The sequence below is a fragment of the Camarhynchus parvulus genome, chromosome 3 (assembly GCF_901933205.1).
Source record: "Camarhynchus parvulus chromosome 3, STF_HiC, whole genome shotgun sequence".
Lineage (NCBI taxonomy): Eukaryota > Metazoa > Chordata > Aves > Passeriformes > Thraupidae > Camarhynchus > Camarhynchus parvulus.
The window spans coordinates 54,837,570-54,857,918 of NC_044573.1; the positions used below are offsets into that span (position 1 = coordinate 54,837,570).

The window sequence follows — 20,349 nt, forward strand, 5'->3', positions numbered from 1 at the left end:
CTCAACTGGGATTAGAATTTACAGCTTCTTGCACTCGTATCTGATTTGCTCTTTACATGTTTCTGAGCACAATGTTAATCCAAATGGCCACTATTCCATGAAAATGTTTAAAGTCACCAAAATTATTTCCCATGAGAAAAGATGAGAAATACAATCAATAAATCTCAAGTAACTTCTTAATTTAAGCACTAATTATTGAAACAAATTTTTTCTCTAAAAATTCCCATATGTAAAGTCTTAATCTGTGCTGCAGAATCAAGAAAATAATTGTTTAAGCTGTAGTAGACCTTGTGATTGGTAATTAAATGCTGTAGGTTAATCATAATTCTGCATTATCAGAAAAGAGAAAATAGGTCCTTATGTGTGATTTTCCTGTGAGTAGGGATTTTATTCTAACATTTTACTGTAATTTATTTCATTAAAGGAATTAAAAATCCTTTTGATATTTTTTACTACTTTTCACCCTAAATGTCTACATGTATTACTTTAGATTTCTTACAGGACATAAGATTTAAATACTGCTGCAACTTAGAGAACGGTGCTTTTTTTGCACAGCATAATATGAATCAGCAAATATTCAAGGAAAAAGTTTTATTTGGTTTAGAAGAGCTTCATCTACTCACTGTTGAGTAGATGGCTTCTCAGGAAAATTATTTTATTTTATGTCAAGACTTTCTCTTTTTTCCTTTTTCAGTAACGTACAAGGAAAATCTTGTTTTCTCTCCTTTGATCTCCTTGTGTTCCTTTTTTGGTTTTGTTTGTCTGTTTTTTAGGTCACAATAAATAAATGGGAGCAGTTTGAAAGAGACAAAGAAACAGTAGTAAAATATCTCAATCAAGCAAGCTCTGTACTTGAACGTATCTTGAACTTTAGCAGTTTAGAGAGCCTCTCCTCAGAACTGGATCAGACAAAGGTACTGACTGTGTGAAATGCAGGAACTGAGGTGTCTTTCTGCCTTGCCTGTTGGCATGGGCTGAGTGTATTGCCTTCAATCTTTGCATGGTTTCCCATTAATGCCCATGCAAATTGCATTACAGATGAGAGATCGCATAAACTTCGCAGAGGTAAAAAGTCATTTTGTGAAAAAAAACAACGGATATCTCAAAGTCTGCACCTGAAGCTTATAGTTAATATAATTATATTATCTATAGTTAAGATATCTGAAGCTGAAAGGTTAATATCATTTTGAGGACTTCCCATTTTATGCTCAATAATCATCTATGCTGGCAATCCAGTGTTGAGCACTTGCATGTCAACATTATTAGGGGGCACTTTGGCAAGGTTATGTGGAATGTGACAAATAGCACTCTTAGACCTGAGAAGAAAAAGGAAAGATGTCTACCCACCCCATGGAGAAGAGCCATAACATGCCGTTTGTCCTTAGTAGCTCAGAATTATCCCAGCCCATTTTATTTTCTACTACAGAATAATAGTGCTTGTTTTTCCTAAGTGACATGGTTTGCACACCATTCTTAACCTTTGACTAAGCCAATAATAAATTATACCTACCTTGATTATGCTCAGCATCAATTTTTCTGGTATGTGGGTTTAATGTTTGTGACAGAAAATAATTGCTAAATGAAGTGAAAATACAAAATATGAGGTACTGCAAAATCCACTTGGTGAATGGTGGGATTGAAAAATTAAGATATATATTATCTTGTAAAATGCAAAAATAAATTACTTGAAGAGCTATAGAAGAAACTTTGATTTTTTGAGTTAAAAACTTTTGCACATGCAGCATCCCTTGACAAATTTAATTCAGTCTAATTTGCTCAAATGGACTTTTCTCAAATGTAATATAAAATTAACTTCCTTCAGAGATTGTTTTTATGTATTTGCACATTCAGAATATGCATGTAGGATGCGGGTACTTTTGAACCATAAACATTGAGGAAAAATACTTTTTGTGTAAATATATGAAACTCTATGGTTGTATTAATACGTATTGCATCCTTACAGGAACTTTCTAAACAAACTGAAGCAATGGCAGTACAGGCTGAGAATTTGGTGAAGAATTCCTCTGAGATACAGCTTGGTTCAAAGAACAAGCAGTCCCTTCAGCATCAGGCAAAATCAATCCAAGAACAAGTGAAAAAAATGGAAGTTACTCTTGAAGAAGAGTATGTTCTTAACAAGTCCTAACATTTATTCTTCACTATAAGATTGTATCAGATTTCTAGACTACCTTGTCAGCATTTTGTGTTGTCTCATCAGCTCTGTCATTTACTGCTTTCTCTGGCATAGTAACCAAGCTGTGGTGCCAAATATGTCAAAAGAGTGTGTGCAAACTAACAAATTGTTTTCTTTTAATTATATGTAGTTCATAAAAGTTAGTTACATTAAACCCGTCACTTACCTTTAAGCCTCAGTCATGTGAAGAAGGGGTAATTGAGCTCATTCTTGAGGTACTGGACTCTTTTGGAGAGAAAAAGTCTCAGAGTATTAGAGCAGCACATTTACCACATTTGCCTCATTTTTCAGTATTCCACTTTCTCTATAGGAGTGTCAAGAAGTGCCTTCATCTAAGCTGAATGCCCAGATTGTACTTCATGGGCAATATCAAAAGCTGCTTCTGCTGCCAAAAAAATAGGCATAATTTTCCAGATTTTGTTTAAAAATGAAAGGTTCACACTCCAAGGAAAGCTTGATAAATATTTGTAGCTTTTTGTATTTTTAAAAAGTTTTTCCCTTCCCTCAAGTGAGTAATTCAGTTATTGAACTTGTTACTCAAATTCGTAATGTCGCTCTTCTCATTTTATCCCTCTACAGACACATTTGTATGTATGTATGAAATCAGTATTTTTGCATACCCTAGATCTGATACACAAGTCATAGATACCTGTGCCATTTATATTTTGTCTTACTGGAATTACTTTCTTGAATAATTTGCTGTATAAGATTAGGCAGGTACCATCACCTCAAACAGAACATGAGCAAAGGGCAATACCCAAACAATTGGGTTTTTTTTCCTCATAATGACCACTGTCATACTAATCTGATTTTAGGTTAATGCCATTTTCTTCCTGATGTGAAAGAACAGTTATAAACCAGAATAACTAGCCTGTGCAGCAAATGGTGGTCTGACCATTTATGTGTAATACATTCTCCAACATGAAGTGCTAGAGTGATTTTCAGTCAAATTCTACCATTTCTTACTTAATACTTTGCATATTATTTTCTCCACTGTAAGAGAGAAAACTAGTGTTATTTTTCAATCTCTTAAATTTAGCCTTCCAGCAATGAATATTTGCTTTTTAAGTAAAGTAATTTATTTTTATTTAAAAGTCATCATTGATATACCCTTTCAGTGTAGATATGAAATAGGTTTTAGTTGAATGTATGGATTATACAGAATGTCTGTGGTAGTGTGGCAGATAATAAAAAGCTAAATGGCTTCTGTAAAAGATGCAAATACATACAACTATCTACAGGGTATCTGCAGAACTCATAGTAAGTATGTAAGATTTATATTTTAACTTGCATCATCAAAAAAAATCTTGGCTGAGTAATTTAAAGTGAAGTTATTCCAAACTCCTAAGTTACATAGTATGCCAGGGAACAGGAAAAGGAGAGAAAAGTTTGAGCAGCTCTCCACAGTCAGCTGCTGTAGCAACTTAGCCCATCTGTCTTCCAAGGCAATCATGCAGAACTGTGCAGTGTGTTTGGGGTTATATTCTTTACAATCTGTGGCTTTCTTAAAGAAACTCCAAGAAAGGCATGCCACCACAGTTGTGCCACTGATCTGGTCCCTGGATTCTGATTTCCAGCTGTATTTTCATGAGCTGGACTTGAGTAAAATATTTTTGCACATTGTTTTCCTACAACTAACTTGAATTTGCATACACTCTTATAAGTAAATGGCTGTTGACTTTTTTTTTAATTTTGAAAATAAATAAGAAAAAATAAAAAGGCCAACTTTTACATTTTTAGGCTTCATCTTTTCTTAAAGCTTTCTCTAGCTTTAATGAAGGGGGGGAGAGTTAGGATCTTTTTATGGTGGAATGGTTTTTAGGCTATATTTAGAAGGAAAATGTATTTTGAAATTTTGTAATATTCAAAATTTTATGATGAAACTTTAATATTTTCAGTGAAATAGAAAATGTGTTTTGCAATCTGTGTGCAGGGCCTACATTAGCACTGGTTTCAATTACTTGAACGGAGCAGAAACTTGTATACTGGAAGTTAATGCTGTTAGGCCTTGTATAATGGCCTTCTTGCTTGTGACAAAAAACAGGTGCTTTGGTTGCAATCCTAGACATAGAAAAATCAGTCATAATCTGTCTCTGTTTAACATATCTATAATGTAAAACTACTGACTCTGAGGGAGTTGAGTCACGTTTGTTGTTGATTCTTTGGCTTGATAGGAAATCATTGCCCCAGCAAACATGAACTTCCTATAAGAGGTGGAGATTGCTGTTATAAAAAAGCCAGATCAATAAAGCAGTTAAGCATTGGTGACTGTGTGTATGTCCACATTTCACTGGTTTTAATCATTCTGGTCTAGGGACTAAATTATGAACATCTATACACTCAGTTATCTAAGTATTTAGATTTCTGATGTAATCATCATTCCATATTATTTCATAGAAATTTCATCCTGTTGATGTTCCTTTTCCTTTCTCTTCCCACTATGATGAGATTCTTGTACAGCTGATTAATAAAGCTGTACTTTCTTTTACCTCTTGATGTCCCCTCAATTGCTAATGCATTTGTTTGACTTTTGGTGCATGGTCTAATAGAGAACCATGTTTGAATTTAGATGCACAGCTTGATCTTCTAAAAGGAGAACTTTTTAAAATGACCCTCCTGTAGATTTGAATAAGTTCCGTTTTTATTTTAGCAAGAATATGGGCAGCTTCATTATATTAAACTGTTTATTCTCTCTAATTGATTTGGTTAATTTTAGTATTAAAAGCATGGAAATGGTGAAAAACAAGTGGGATGATTTTGGCAATAATTTTGAAGCTCTGTCCAACTGGATAGCTGAACAAGAAAAAGAACTGGAAACTTTGGAAACATCATCATCTCCTTTGGACATACAGATCAGCCAAATCAAGGTGATTAGTTCTTGTTCTGTTTAGTATTAAAAGCCCATTTAGCTGTTATTTTGCCAGAGGCCAAATGAGAAAAGAAACATTTTACATGTCTCAAAAGTACCATGATGAAATGATGGCACATTTTATACATAAATATACCAAGCAGTAAAGTCTTATATAAACTAAAGGAAAATTCTTACAGGCTGCCTTCTCTTTTAGTGTTTAGTTTACATATATGAGGTCTTTATGTGTATGGTTAAAAACATAATTTATGTATCCTTCTTATTTTTTAGTAATCTCAACAAAATAGCTACATAAATACAAGTTTTTTTTTTAACATACAACAGCTGGTGGCTATAGAACTTGATTTTAATATTGCAAGCTAAAGTTATAACTTGATTTATGTATCTTTTATGCTGAATTAATAAAGAAACTATTGCTCTTGGTAGCTTGAAAACCTACATAACATTTACTGTGGTTGTATTTGCACTGTCTTCAGTTCCATGTACATTCCTGTAGTTACACAGTGGTTTAGTTTCAAATTGCTGACTGAAGTGCATATTGTCTTCAAGCATTTAATCTCAAGGGCTGACTTTGTATCCTTCCACAAATGGAGATGCACCTTCTCTGGAATGGTATGCTTCTAAGGGTGCAGAGTTTTTCAATAGGCAGTGCACATTGCCATTTTCTTTTTTCTGTGACCTACTTGTTCTTCAGGAGGTGTACAGGTGTGCAGCTGCTTCCAGACCAGCTTGACACTATTTCCAAAGGATCCTATTAGGCACTTGTTTTATGTGACAGAAACAGTTTATCAACAGATTATCCTGTTCTTAATTTGTTCACAACTTTACAATGACTAAATAAATAAAATCTCGTGACTTCGTCATTGAATAACAGAACAATGTTTGAATTCTTGCTTCATCACCACAGCAATTCAAAAACAGTTTCCTTGTGAAGTAATATGTATGTACTTATTCCACTGGCATATATTATAGTGTTGTCCTGCTTCTCAATAATTAGGATTCCAGTGTTTAAGACAGAAAATAAGTGCATCAAATGATGCTATTATTGCATTTCAGTGTGTCAGTTCTTGTCTGTCTAAATGGAGCATTAAGTCCTACTAGCCTATTCCAACCAAGTTCCCAGAAAGGTTGATCTTTACTGTAGATGCAGATAAGCAGCGATTTTTACACTGCATTGAAAGTTTCTGAAAAATCCATCATAATTCTTACACATATAAGCACCATGGCCAGCAGATGATGTTTTTGAACACCTGAGTGAACAGACATAAACCAGAAAATCCTCCACATAAGGCATAGGGTACATCATTGTACCTCAGGTGAACTAATGAGCTTTATGAGCTGTGATATGTGAAATGTGTCATCTCACCTCCAATGCATGGACATAGCCAGAGATCTGTTTCAGCAGCATTGCTTTGAGCCTGATTTTGAAGAGTTTGCTATGTTTTGTTCTCAGTGTCCTGAAGAGCTACTCGGTTTCACAACACTAATCAGAATACTTAGTATATAATTTCTACCACACCAAATTAGTAAGGAGCATTTCAACATAGGGCAAATGACGAAAAAAATAGTGTGCTCCTTGACACCTTTGGCTGACCAGATAAAAAGCCTGGGGTCAGCTGGGTGTAATTATCCTACATGACAGTGGTAATACTCTGTTTTTGGTGATGCTGATTGCAAAGCCCCAGTGACTTCAGCAGAGCCAGATTTTCACCTACACATTTTTCTGAAATTCCTGGTGGAACAAAATGACAGTTATCACAAGTAGTTACCATTGGTGGCAGACTCAGTGCGAGTTTGAAAGCCTCAATTATCCACCTTCTTTTATGTAACTGAGTGAATTTAACAGAATAGCGTAGGAGTGAGAAAGCACTGCCTCATTTGTATCTACTGCATTGTTAGATAATTTCAGCTTCAGGGCTGCAAATCCAGTATTTTTCCTCAGCAACATGTTCTTGTGTAAAAAAAAGATATTTTATAATCCAAATTAATTCAGAATATATTGCGTAAAGAGAAACTATAAATTCTTATAGCATCACTTTTTTTTCTGACAGTCACCCTGCTAATTTTTGACTGAATGTTTCAGCAAGCTACTCCTGAGCTTTATAATGGCTTTATAAGACAGAGACTATATTTTTATCACTATTGTATTAGAAGTTGGGCGCTACCTATGCTTTGAGAGTGAATTTTCAAGAAAGTTTTTGGTTACTTTCATGCATATACATATTCTAACTTTTTTTTTATCTGAGAATGCTATTGCCTATGTCAATTACAAAGAACACACGTTGATCTTTCAAATCTCTCCCAATGGGTGTTTTCCATTGCTTTTGAGAGCTCCATGGACATGATATATCAGCAGTAACTAAAAAAAAAAAAACAAATGTTGTGAAAAAAAGAGCTTAATTCCAAGTTCATTGGTGCCAACTGAATAAATAGCCACTGAATGAGAAACACTGTGAGTTTCTTTTTTGGATGATGTAGCTGCCAAGTTTGCCTCTAATTTGTAATAAGACAAGTAGAAAATAATAGGAGGCAGTTGCTGTCATGCAGCTGTTGAAATGTAAAGCTAGTGCAAGTTTTTCTTCATGCATTTACTAATTGAGGTACAGGACAGATAAAAAAAATTACCAAAAACCATTATCACCCTTGTTTCATGATTTCCTACTTATATTGCAATGTGGTTCTTTATTTAATCTTCTGCCTAAGGGCACACTTACCCTAACTTATAATCTAATTAAATTTATCCTTTATTATACTGTAGTATTTTAAATTAGAAAAGGAAAACCATCTCTACTGCTTTCTAATCATGGCACGTTTTTTTTGGTAAGTGCTTGAAAACCTATTAAACATAACTAACCAACTGTTAAGGTTCAGCTCCCTGACAATACTTTTTCAGTGACACAGTCATGTTTTTCCATCTTCTGCTTATTTTTAATCTTAGAGAGAATTGTGTACTACTTTCCTGTGACATAAGAGATGCTAAAATGTGAACTATCATGTCTGCTTGAAAATATGCACCTCAGCCAATTCTAATTGCTCTTCATACACACTGGTTCTAGGGCAGCCTATATTTTAAACCTTTTACAGAGGTAGTTTCAAAAAGAAAAGTGGTATTTACAGGTCATATTAGAGACTTTGTTGACTAGTTATTTCAAGAGGTCAATGAACTCTTATGTAATTTTTTGATGAAGGATGGATGTTTGTAGAATAGAGAGAAAAAAAAGGAATTGGAAAATATTGTTCTAATAATTAAAAACTTCGTTTGAATGTTTTTACTATTGCTTTACATTTTAGGTTATTAATAAAGAGATAGATGGTAAAATAACTGGAATCTCAAATCTAGAAGAGGAAGCCAAGTCTTTTTCCCAGTTTGTCACCTCTGGAGAACATGCACATATTAAAGCCAAACTGACTCAGGTCAAAAGGTATTGGGAAGAACTAAGAGATCATGCACAGAGACTGGAAGAAACAATCACAGGGAATGCATCAGCACAGCAGAAATATGAAGAAAGTCTTAAACAGGTAGACCATGAAAAATCTAATGGATTGTTTGTAGCAATTTATAGAATTACTCTATATTTTTCTAAAATTGACTATAAAATGCATATTACAACAGGATGGACTAAAATAAATAAGTGGATTTGTAAGGTAATTGCAAGACCTAGATACATAAATTTGTGCTTTGAATTACCTAAAAGGCAGACTCAGAAACGCAGTAAAATATACACACGTTATACACATAAAAATTATGTTGTCTTCTTGAAAATCTACGTGATTCTCCTGGATATTGCACTATTGAACCACATCCATACTTCTTATAGACACTTTTGACTTCATTCTTTGATTGACAGAAGGTTGTAAAGAAAATAATTTGAATATTATTATTGCCTCAGCTGGGAGGAACTGAGCACTGTTAGCATCTTTTAACTTCAAAAGGCACTCAGCACTACAAAGGCTTAGGATATAAAATTCTCTTAGCAGCAAACATTTAAAACATGTTATTTAAAGAATCATTTATGTAATTCCTGCTGATTTTAGCTTCTGGTTTGCCTTTGCTTTTTTATAGGTGCAGCACTCAGTGTCTGAATTTGAAGCTAAGCTAGCTGAGCCTCTCACATCGTGCTCTTCAGCAGCAGCAACATACGCAGCTCTCCAGGATTGCACGGTGAGCAGGTGGCCAGCTGTTCCTGGCTCTGAGCCCAGGGACACGGTGTCACACTGACCTCCTCACAGAAACCCCAGACCCGGGGCTGCCTGGTGCCTCACAGCTCAGGGCAAAGGCAGAAGGAGGCAAGGGCAGTCTGTCACCATTTCAGACAGGATTAGAAAGTTTCTTCCTCAATCTAGGGGGAAAAAAAGCCTAAAAAATACCACTTAGTCCTTCGGGTTATGGTTTTAATTTTATGCATCTAAAACATCATGAAAAACAGGAGATAGGAAACAAGTCTGTTTGGCAATTTTCCTCTAAGGTTTTCCAATGAAAACTTGGATTTTAGTATAGGCAATCTGTGACTAAAGAAAATATATCCTTGGAAGTAGTTTTTCTTGGTCAATGAAGAGACTGGACAGGGTTTCAACTTAGAGACTTTTATCTGTGATGCTAGGAATCCATGGGTATTTGGATATTTTGTTCAGTCCATTACAAACGGAAAACAAGTACTGGATTGGTATTCAAGCTACAAATAATCCCATCTCAGGGAATTTGGTGTAGTATTTTTGTTTGTAAATTCTGATATGTTTTTCAACAATAATCATAGCCTTTCTAAGAAAATACTGCAAAAAATTATATTATATTGTTCTTGCAATAAAATGCATATATATTTTCTGAACTTAGTGATTGATAACTGCTTACAAGAGCTGTTTTCAGGGGGACCTGACCTTTCTGCTTCAAAAAAGCTTGATACTAGTTGAGGAAAAGTATTTTGCATGAGGGGAATTTATTTAGACAGCACTTGTAATCATCATTTTAATTGACTTTTAAACATCATGAATATGCTGAGTATGCTGTTATAAGGTCTTATTCTCTTTAGGGGATCATGATGATTAAATATCTTGATGTGAAATTATCAGCAACTTATTCCTGTATAATTAACATTTCCTCCTATATATGATTTCTTGTAATTATAAAAATTAGTATTGTTACTATTTTACACCTGTGAGTTGGAGCTTTCGTGATCTTAAATCAGTTTCATTTTGTGATTTTCTAACTGACTGTACTACATTTCAATCATTTTCATATGGACAAGTTTCCCAGCTTTCTAGAAACAGCGACACTGGAAAATGTAGTTCACGTTAGATGTCATTTCTATGAAAAGGACCTTTAGCTAATGCTGACAGAAGTTCCAAGTAACTCTTCCCTGCTTCTCCCATGTGGTGACATTGGCTGCAAGTCTAGCAATCCTCACCTGTTGGAGTGAGGTTTTGAATTTACTCTGTATAAATTAAAGCAACTCTTAGGCATGAGGGAATCTCAAGCTTTTTCCTGAATGTGGAGCTTTGTCCTACATGGATGATGCTGTATCACATGCTCATTCAGGAGACCTGTCTCTTTTGTTGCAGAGTTTTTTCCCTTTAGCACTGTTCCTAGGGAAGTCTTTTGCCACTACAATCCAGTTCATTGGTATGCTGGGAACACGTGTACCTAGGGTGGACCTGAGTAATATCTAAGATATGAAGTGACTTCATGATCTGATGGATGTAGCCTTGCTTCAAACTTATTAGTAGGACTAGAGAATTTTTCCCACCATTGTTACCCTAACTCTGTTGTTTATGTATGGAAATTCTGTTTCTTTTACGTGCTCACTAGGACCTTTGTCATACTGTGGAAAGACTGAGCAACCCTCTGGCCTCTCTCTCAGCCAGTGTCCGAAAGGTGGCCAACAAAGAAAAAGCTGCTCAAAAGGTCACAGCATTACAGCAGAAGTATGAAAAAGTGCTGGAAAGTGCTAAGGAGAAACAGAGCTTATTAGAGAATCTTCTGGCTCAGTGGCAGAGGTGAGTAAACTCGCACATCTGTTGTGGTGGACACAGAGACCTTCCTGGGCTCAGCGTGTGACACTGAGAGGATGACTTGGTAACTCTAGGTTGTGATTTTGCTAGGCAGGAGAAGGAGCTATCTGCCTTCCTGGCCTGGTTGGAGGGGTGTGAAGCTGCAGGCAGGCCTGCAGAGCAGTATGTTTCTGCTGACAGAATTAAGCTGGAAGGTGAACTGCAGGCACTGCAGGTATGTTTCAACTGAAATATTGTCCTTCTGCATTTTCTGGTGTATTTCTGTGTCTTTTAAAGGAAGAAATTGCTCAATTATAGTCTGGCAAGTCAGTTGATTCTGGGCTTTGCAAATCTCCTAGGAGATAATACATTATCACTTGCTATTTCTCAATGACTATACTATTACTTTTAGCTACAATATGCCAGCTAAAGAAAAAAGGAAAAAGGTGCCTTGGTGTATCCTATTATCTATCAAGGAAGGACATCAGTCTGCTTGTTAGAAGATCCTTTCTCTAGGGAAATTCCTTGTATTAGGCAATACTTCTTTTTTTTTTTTTTTTTTTGCATGTGAGGAATGGTTCTCAGATGAAAAAATGCTTGAAAGTTTTGAAATTCCAGTAAAAGTCTGGTTCTGATTATTTTTTTCAAACACAAGACTTTCATCCTATTCTAAATTATGCCTTCCCTTTGAATTTTTGCCATTTGTTTTTAAATTAATATGAAGCAGTTGGCCAAATGTAACATCTTTTATACCTTCTTCCTTGAAGACAAATAAAAAAGGAAAATTAATTGAGGGTTTGGATTTTTTGGTTTTTTTTTTTTTTTTGTTGTGGTTGTTGAGTGTTTTTTTGTTTGGGGATTAGTTTTCTTGTTATTGGGGTTTTTTGGTTGTTTTGGGGGGTGTTGGTTGGTTGGTTGGTTGGTTGGTTGGTTGGTTGGTTGGTTGGTTTTTTAGTATTTTGCTTTGTTTGAGCTAGTTTGCAACATTTCCTCACAATTGTCTTGCTGCACACAAAATCTATTGCAAAATGTTGTGTCAGTTTTAGCCACTGCCATCATAAAATAAAGCTGTATGGAAAAGTCACACTTTGTTCTGAAGGAGAGAAAAATACTAACTTAGATGAATCCCTACTGAATTTAGCTGTCTGAGAGGTGTTGAGTACCTGCTTGTCCTAATAGGCCTCAAGTCCTCCAAGGATTTGCCTCTGCTCACTCACTTGACTCAAAGACTGTGGTGGAAATCTGCAGCTGTTTTTTATTAGTTTTTGTTATTTTGCATAATATGGTGCTATGCTTAAACTAAAAGCTTTTCATTCCATTGTTATCCCAGGATTTGCGAGCAGATATTGAGTCCCACACTTGTGTCTATGAGAGTCTTTTACAGTTAAATGAGTCGCTGTTTCCAACAGCTTCAAAGCAGTGTGTGAAAGCAATAAAAGAAAAATTTGAAGAGCTGGATGAAAGGTGGAAAGCTTTACCACAAATTGTTGACAAAAGGTTTGTGCTTCAGAATGTTTTTTACTTGTTAAAGTAACCAATATCCAGATGAGGAAGCCCAATCCCAAACGGTGTCTTTTACAGTATTGCCATTAGAAGACAAAGGTTTTAGATTCAATACCAATCCCTGAACTCCCAGGAGTGGGGGGTGGACGATCCCACACATTTATGATGCCATCTTTTTGACATACACTCCGCTGATTTTTTTTTTGCTAGAAGAGTCTGTTTGAAGGAGTGTGGGGCAGGAAATGAAGGCAATGTTGCATTTCCTCAGTTCCAATTTCCAAGTAAATTCCAAAATCTCCAATAAACTGATTGTTTCAGTTATATGCTTTATTTTGTGCAAAGCCACACTATTGTAGTTTTAAACTCACTTTGAAATTCTAATTTGCCCTAAGTATTATAAATGCTCAGTTGTTAGGCTGCTGGCTCATGTTAAGCTCAGAAAAACTGTCTCCTTTATTTCAAACTGTATTTTATGATATATTTAGATTTCAATTCTTTCTATAATGAACACACAAATTTTACCATTTGTAATGTAGCTTAAATAATAGATCCTGATCAGTGCCATAATCTTCTAGGTGCTTTATCAATATGATTGTTTTACAATATAATAATCTTCTACATGTTGAAAATTAGGTAGAAAAATTTCTAAGGGAAATGGGAGGGTAAATGACAAGGTCTTTTCTAAGGTCAAGCTTTAGATTTGGTACTTAGGTACTTAATTCTGCTCAGTGCTCCTCTGGATGGATTCTTCTTTTGAATTGTGTTCTTCTGATCAGACTTCACCCTTTCCTACTTCAGAGGAGGTTGAATATGAAATTCCTCACCCCCAGCCTAAATTCATGAGACTCTTACCTTAATTCAGTGTTTCAGATGATAGGCAAGAATTGCTATGACTGAAAATCAAAGTTTAGCTTCCATCAATAACATTGTCTTTGCTGGGATTACACCCATAAAGAAAATTTGAAGAACATACCTTGGTTTTTTGGGGCATCTTTAACAGTTGATATAAATAAAAGAGTGGAAGCAGGAAAGATCCCAGGGTGTTTTCAAATGTTATGTTATTTCCCAGAATTAAAAAATCAATATGGCAAACTAAAGTAACATTTCCTACTTTCCTTGCATCTGGCATTGATTTTAATGCTGACCAGTCAGCTGTGGGTTTGATTATGGGAAGTGATTAAATTGCATCAAGTGTTTTCATATTTACATCTGACATTCTGTAGGATCAACTTCCTTCAATCACTTGTTGCTGAGCACGGGCAGTTTGATGAGTTCCTGCTCAGGTTTTCAGACTGGATTAAGCAATTTCTTGCTGAACTACAAGCCACTTCAGAGATAAACACAGCTGATCAACAACTAGCTGCATCTCACAATAAGGTAAACTTCTGGATGTAAATATTAAAAACAGAGAAATCGTACGGTGTATTTGGCTCAATCCTCATCTAGAAGTAGCAAGTAATTCATTTGTGTGAAAACCAATATGCTGTTGCAGTCACGTACAGACTTGTTATTTGACAGTTTTAAAGCAAAATTGTAACCCCAAACTTTTCCTACTGAAAACCCCTCAGTAGCACTTGTTTCATTCGTATGTTCAGTACTAAAATGTTTACTGAGCTCTTGATTTGAAGAAGAAACTCAGCTGTTTTCTTTCTTTCCTATAGAATCACACAATGGAAGTTGAAAGTAAGAAACAGGAGTTACAAAGTCTGAAGGAGCATGTAGAGAAATTGTGTTCTTTCAGTAGCCCAGAGGACCAGCAGACATTGCAGGGAAAGACTGAAGATTGCTTTCAGATCTTCCAGGAGGCAAGTCAGATAACCAGCCAAAGACAGGAGACCCTGGATCAGTTGCGAATATTCTTGGAGTGCCATAATGCTGTATCAGGAGTGCTCCACCAGCTGAGGCAGACAGTGGAGAAAACAGGAAATATGGATAAAGCTAAGTCTGAATTACTGGAGAAGGAGCTCAATGGTGTTATTAAGGATCTTAACAAGTTGGAGTCTGATGCTATCGGTTTGGATGGTTCCTTTACTAAGGCTCAGTATCATCTGAAGCACAGCATTTCTGGGCAGAGGACCTCCTGCAGGGCTATGGTGGATAACCTGGGTGTGGAACTGGAGGCAGTTCAAAACCTTCTGGGAACCAAACAAAGTGAGGCAGAAGCTCTTGGAGCCTTGCAAAGATCTTTCATGGAGCGTAAAGAACAGTTACTGAAGAGCATTGAAGATACTGAGGAAAAGGCTGACCAGGAGGGCCTGAAGGAGACAACACTGCAAGCCCTCCAGCAAAGGTAAAAACATTGGCACTTTCACACTTGATTGCAATCTCTAGAACTTTTATGATTCATTGGAAGCATGTGTGTGTACTTAAAGTACTACCTGGGTACTTTATTTCTTGCCAAGCATGTGTATCTACTTAATAAAATTTTGTAAATAAGTGAACTATTTGGATGCACAAAACACTAAGCAAGCCCTGCTAATCTTTTACATTGAATGAATAGTCATGAAAGTCTACATCTCAAAAATATATTTTGTCCTAATGAATCTAAGATCCAAAAAGCTATTAGAAATCCATATAACATAACTATCTCTACCTTGCAGAACTGAAGATTGTACATGGGATGATGGAATTAAAAACACTTATTGTAATACAGTATTAATCTAAATATCTGAGTATATTTCCAGGTGACTGTTTGAGGGGGAGGTACATATATATCTATATGATTTTACAGCAGTGTATGTATCAAAAAAATTTCATTCTGATCCCAGTTCTAGCAGAAAAAGACCCCCAAATATTGTAGGAAATATTAGAAAAAGGGAGTTTTATGCACAGTAACACTAAGAACAACTGTTTCATTCTTTCCCTCTCCTCTCTTGCAAAAAAAAAAAAGTAAAGATAAGTAAATTTGAAACTGGTCTTTTAATGGTCTTTTGTCTTTCAGGTTGAGGGTCTTTAACCAGTTAGATGAAGAATTGAATTCTCACCAGCATGAACTCCAGTGGCTCATGGACAAAGCAAAACAAATAGCCCAAAAAGATATCGCACTTGCTCCTGAGAGTGACAAAGAGATAAATCGCTTAGAATCTCTGTGGAAGGATACCAAGAAAGCTATACATGAAAAGTAAGTAGATCTTTAGCTTAAGCTAAGAAAGGAGAAGATGGGGAAAGAGACACAGTTATTGCATGTAGTATATTCTTGCTGTATTAGTTACAGTGAAAAACAGGGCTTGTAGGTTAAATACTTAGTAGAAGATGGAAACACATTGTTAACAAGAATATTTGTACCATTTGTACTTATACTATTAATAAGGCCACAGATAGGTTCTCAGTACAGTGTGACAGATATACATTTTATTACATGCATGCGATATTGCATCTTATTGTTTTCTGAAAGATAAGAATTCTCCACTGAGCTGGTACATATTCTCCTTCTAGCACAAATTTTCATTCCCTATTGGTTATGTGTTTCTGACAGTTCTGTATTTAGTGGTCCTAGATAATTTTTAAATTTAAGTATTTCTATCTGCCCTAGGGGATGGGTTTATAAAAATCATTAGTGTGTAATCAATTACAGTGTTTGTATATGACACAGATGATCAGTTTTATCAATGAAAGTTGATGACGAAAGAAGCTAAAGAAACCAAAGAAAGTTTTTCATACACTTTTCTTTGTCTTAACTGCCTCATGATCATCTTTAAAGAAAACTGGCAGTGTTTTCTCTCTCACAGAGACACAATTTTAGACCCTTCTGAACCTGCTTTTTATGGAGAGCTCTTTGGAACATTCAGAGAAGAGCCAGCTTCTAAAACAGTTGCTCATCTTTTTTGACAATGTCATGTTTCCCAAAATCCTTTCATTGAAAAACACTGTTTTACAAGTAGACATATATCCAAAGTATCAGTTTTGCATCTCTTTCTTCAGTATAAACACCAGGAATGGATTGAATAGGTCTTTTTCCTCTGTCCATTGCCTGAGCATAAATAAGGTTTCCTAGACAGAGGGTGGGAATAAGATTAGGCTTGTTTTTAGCAGAAGACTAATTTATTCTCAGTAGAAGGGAGATAAGTTGAATATAACATTTTAGTCCCAAAAGCATGTATCTGACAGTTGGGGGACAAAATAGGCAGACCTTAGTATGCATTGCTTTAGTCTTTATTTCTGCTTCTTTTTACCCAAAAACCACTCCATGTTAAAGAAACAAGTTGTTGGGTTTTTTTAAGTTAACTGTGAGTTGCAAAATTGTCAAAATGTGATTTTCAGTCAAAAAGATGCTAAACTTAGGAACTGAGAAGCTTGAATTCCAGTTTCAGTCTTTCACCGAAGTCAGTGGCTTTAGTATCTGATACATATGAGATGGCAATTCACATTCATGTCTCTTCAGTAAGATGTTTTGTGATAGATCGACAGTGATTTCTAAACCCAAAATATTAATATCTCCTTGGCTGCCCAATTCATGTTTAGCACTGCATCCTGGTTTTCCCATGGTGAATTGCTATGTCATGTTCTCTGTCCTTCAGAAGCATGGCAGCAAGTGTTGCTAATAGCTTTTTCATATTGCAGAAAGGAGCAGTCCTGTGTTCTGATCGATCTGATGAAGGAATATCAGAGCTTGAAGTCAACAGTAATGAAAGTCATAGACAGTGCTAACAGTGCTTCTGTGACCAAATCCATATGGAAGGATCATGAAGATGTCAGGCGAACATTATCAAAGGTAATGACATGTATTTTCCTTTGAGGAATTTTAATAATTTTTTTCATTAAATGGATTTTTTTTAAAGATGCCCTTGAGCTGTGTTTACAGCTCCTTGAATTTACTGTCAAATATTGTCACACTGATGTTCAGAGTTTAAATTGTACTGATTAGTATGAGGAGGGAATATAGCCCTTTTTTTTGCATTTTGGTGAGATCTGGTAATCTGTTGTTAATAGAAATGCAGATTCTAAATATATGGAAAGCATAAGTGGAAAATTGTGGAAAGCTCTTTATATAAAATATATTGAGAATATATTCCTACCACAGTATGAAAGGATAGTTCTAGTCAACATATTTTAATGTTTTTCTATATTGGGTAAATTTTGGAATAGATAAAAGGCCACAAAAAACCATGAATTGCACATTTCTGATGTGTAAAATTTTTATGTCTCTCTCTTTCCCTGAGAGGACTTCTGCTATGGTGTATAATGTTGATAATAGCCATTGTGCAGAGATAAGGTATTTGGATCCTTACATTGTATTCATTTCATTGGATTGTATTTCAAAGATACTAAATTGTGCTGTCCATCAGCCTGCCAGGATAAACAATTCTGAGTTAAATTCTGTCTGTTCCTTTGGAAGGTAATTTAATTTGGAAGGCTATTGAGCTCTTGATTCAAAATCTTTCCGTCAGATCTGTATAAACCTTATTCTAAACTGTGTGTATTTATGCCTCTTTCTAATAGATATCTTAACAGAAGAGAGCTCACCAGTCTAAAAAAGATTTTCATTAAACTTCCACATCATTCCTTTGAGCCTTGAGCTGAGGACAATTCCCTGCTGCAGCCGTGGCCACAGATAGTGGTTCCAGCACAATAAATGTTTTGGCCATAGTGCATACAGATTAGTAGCTTATTGTTAGTACTGCTCTCTAGTACTTGCTGTAGAAAAAAGCATAAGATTCTTACTGTGATTGGGTCTCAGCATCTCAGCTTTTCAATGACAAAATCAAATATTTCCCTATGCCTAGGGTTGCAAACTTAGTAGCCCTGAAGATTTTGTCTAGTTCCTTTCAGAACTCATCTGTACTTTTGTTTTCCAGAATGTCTAGTAGAGATGGTGTTTTTAATCCTAAATTTTATTTGCAATACCCTCTGTTTACTTTGCTATAACTCCTGAAGTGATTATTCAATAATGAAGAATGGAAAGGCAAATAGAAAAATGAAATTTCCCTAAGTCCAGAACAAGTGGAATAAATTCAAAATTTGTTACTGCTACTTGTGTTCTTTATTTATAAGAACAATCATCCTATATGATTATACTCATGAGAAAACCATGTCAGTTGATTTGTATTTTGTGGAGTAGTTAAATATTAGATATGAAAATTAACAAATTCATAACACAGGGCTAGGGAGGGGTACCTGGAGAACTGATTTTTCTTTCTTTCTTTAAGGCTTCATTAAACAACCAAATATTTATGTCCACAGCATGAAGCTGCCAAGAATGATCTGAGTGATAGACAAAAAGACCTGGATACTTTCACTAATAAAGGAAAACATTTAATAGCAGAACTGAAGAGAGTGCATAACTGTGACTCCACTGCACTGAAAACAGATATGAACTCCGTGGTGGACAAATGGCTAGATGTAAGAATCTGGTGTTTATATGTCAAATATAATTTTTAAGTTTGGCTAAGCTTACAATATTTCTCTTGTACAATTGCTTAGCAAAATTTGAGAGTGTAATTGTTTAGTAAAATCTACTAAGAGTAATTGTTTAGCAAAATTTACTTTTAAGTATAACTGGAAGTTTTAATCAGAGGGATTTGGTGTCCACTCTATGCACGAAGTTGTGACATCAATTTGATAGATTTTAAATGGTGTATTACAGCAGTGTATGAATGCTACTACTGTAAATTTGCTCACTGTGCAGTTCCAAGCATGAATTTGGGTTGGATTCATACCTAATGCATACCAGCAATACTTCATCGAAGTAAATTGGACTAATAAATTCGGCAGTAAATTACATTAAGCTAAACCACAGAAGGTATGAATGTGTTGAGAAAGACTTAACTATAGGAGAGAAACATAACATAAAAGCTAGTTACAGAATCACAGGTTGGTTTGTGTTGGAAGGGACCTTAAAGATCCACTTCCAAACCCCTACTCCCAGGGCAGAGACATCTTTCACTACACCAGGTTGCTCATCCAACCCCATCCAACCTAGCCTTTAGCATTTCCGTGGATGCCTCTACAACAACCCTGGACAATCAGTTCCAGTGTCTCACCACCCTCACATTAAAGAAATTCTACCTAATGTTTTACATTTTCACATTTATACTGCTTTAGGACCAAATTGCCACATAACAATAAGAAGGGTAATTGGTTTTTTTTGAAAAATAAATTTTATTTGAGCATTGAACTCTTTTCCAATAAAAAAATATACAAATATTTGGAAAGAGACACATAAGAATTGTGTTTGTTTTATGATCTAGGTAAGTAAATTGAAATTAATATTCAGAACTTAGAACTAAATCCAAGAAAATTATTTTACCTAGGTTTATGCATTATATTTTATGCATTTGTCTTATAACTGTCTGCAAAATAGAGTCTAAAATTAATTTTTGAATGGTATTGATATATTCTTCTTTCCTAAAAGGTGTCTGAAAGACTTGATGAGAACATCGACCGACTGAGTGTAAGCGTGTCTCTATGGGATGACATCCTGAAAACTGGAGATGAATTGGATGGATGGTGTAATAAGTGCATTTCTCAGCTGAATGAAGGCATCAACAACTTCAGTAACAGTCAGCGAATGGAAGTCCTCCTGAAAGATTTCCAGGTTCTTACCCATAAATCAGTGATTAAAATGTTGTGGACCAAAATGTCAAGTGATGTTCAACACAGAGAAAAGACTTTGCTGTTGCAGAACTCTGTGTCCTCTGTTTAAATGGTGGTACCCAACTGCTAGCTGAGAGCATTCCTGTCCTTTTTATTAGAAGGTGTTTGCTTCTAACAGAAACAAGAATGGCACATCTTACTATATCTAAGCTCCATAGTTATTTTGGCTCTTGCAGTTATATTTGGTTCTAGGCTGAATTCTGTT

At 35.5% G+C, this 20,349-nt stretch overlaps 1 protein-coding gene across 1 annotated transcript in view; it reads left to right on the forward strand.

Moving 5' to 3' along the window:
* SYNE1 (spectrin repeat containing nuclear envelope protein 1) overlaps positions 1-20,349 on the forward strand; it is a 288,727-nt gene that overhangs the window by 106,169 nt on the left and 162,209 nt on the right. Inside the window, exons 31-44 of the mRNA XM_030946688.1 lie at positions 774-914; positions 1,964-2,124; positions 4,911-5,061; positions 8,355-8,582; positions 9,127-9,225; positions 10,867-11,054; positions 11,160-11,283; positions 12,379-12,545; positions 13,775-13,928; positions 14,213-14,841; positions 15,493-15,672; positions 17,112-17,262; positions 18,732-18,890; positions 19,903-20,085. Of these exons, the coding sequence (XP_030802548.1) occupies positions 774-914; positions 1,964-2,124; positions 4,911-5,061; positions 8,355-8,582; positions 9,127-9,225; positions 10,867-11,054; positions 11,160-11,283; positions 12,379-12,545; positions 13,775-13,928; positions 14,213-14,841; positions 15,493-15,672; positions 17,112-17,262; positions 18,732-18,890; positions 19,903-20,085 (2,715 nt within the window). The remainder of the gene's footprint in view (positions 1-773; positions 915-1,963; positions 2,125-4,910; positions 5,062-8,354; positions 8,583-9,126; positions 9,226-10,866; positions 11,055-11,159; positions 11,284-12,378; positions 12,546-13,774; positions 13,929-14,212; positions 14,842-15,492; positions 15,673-17,111; positions 17,263-18,731; positions 18,891-19,902; positions 20,086-20,349) is intronic.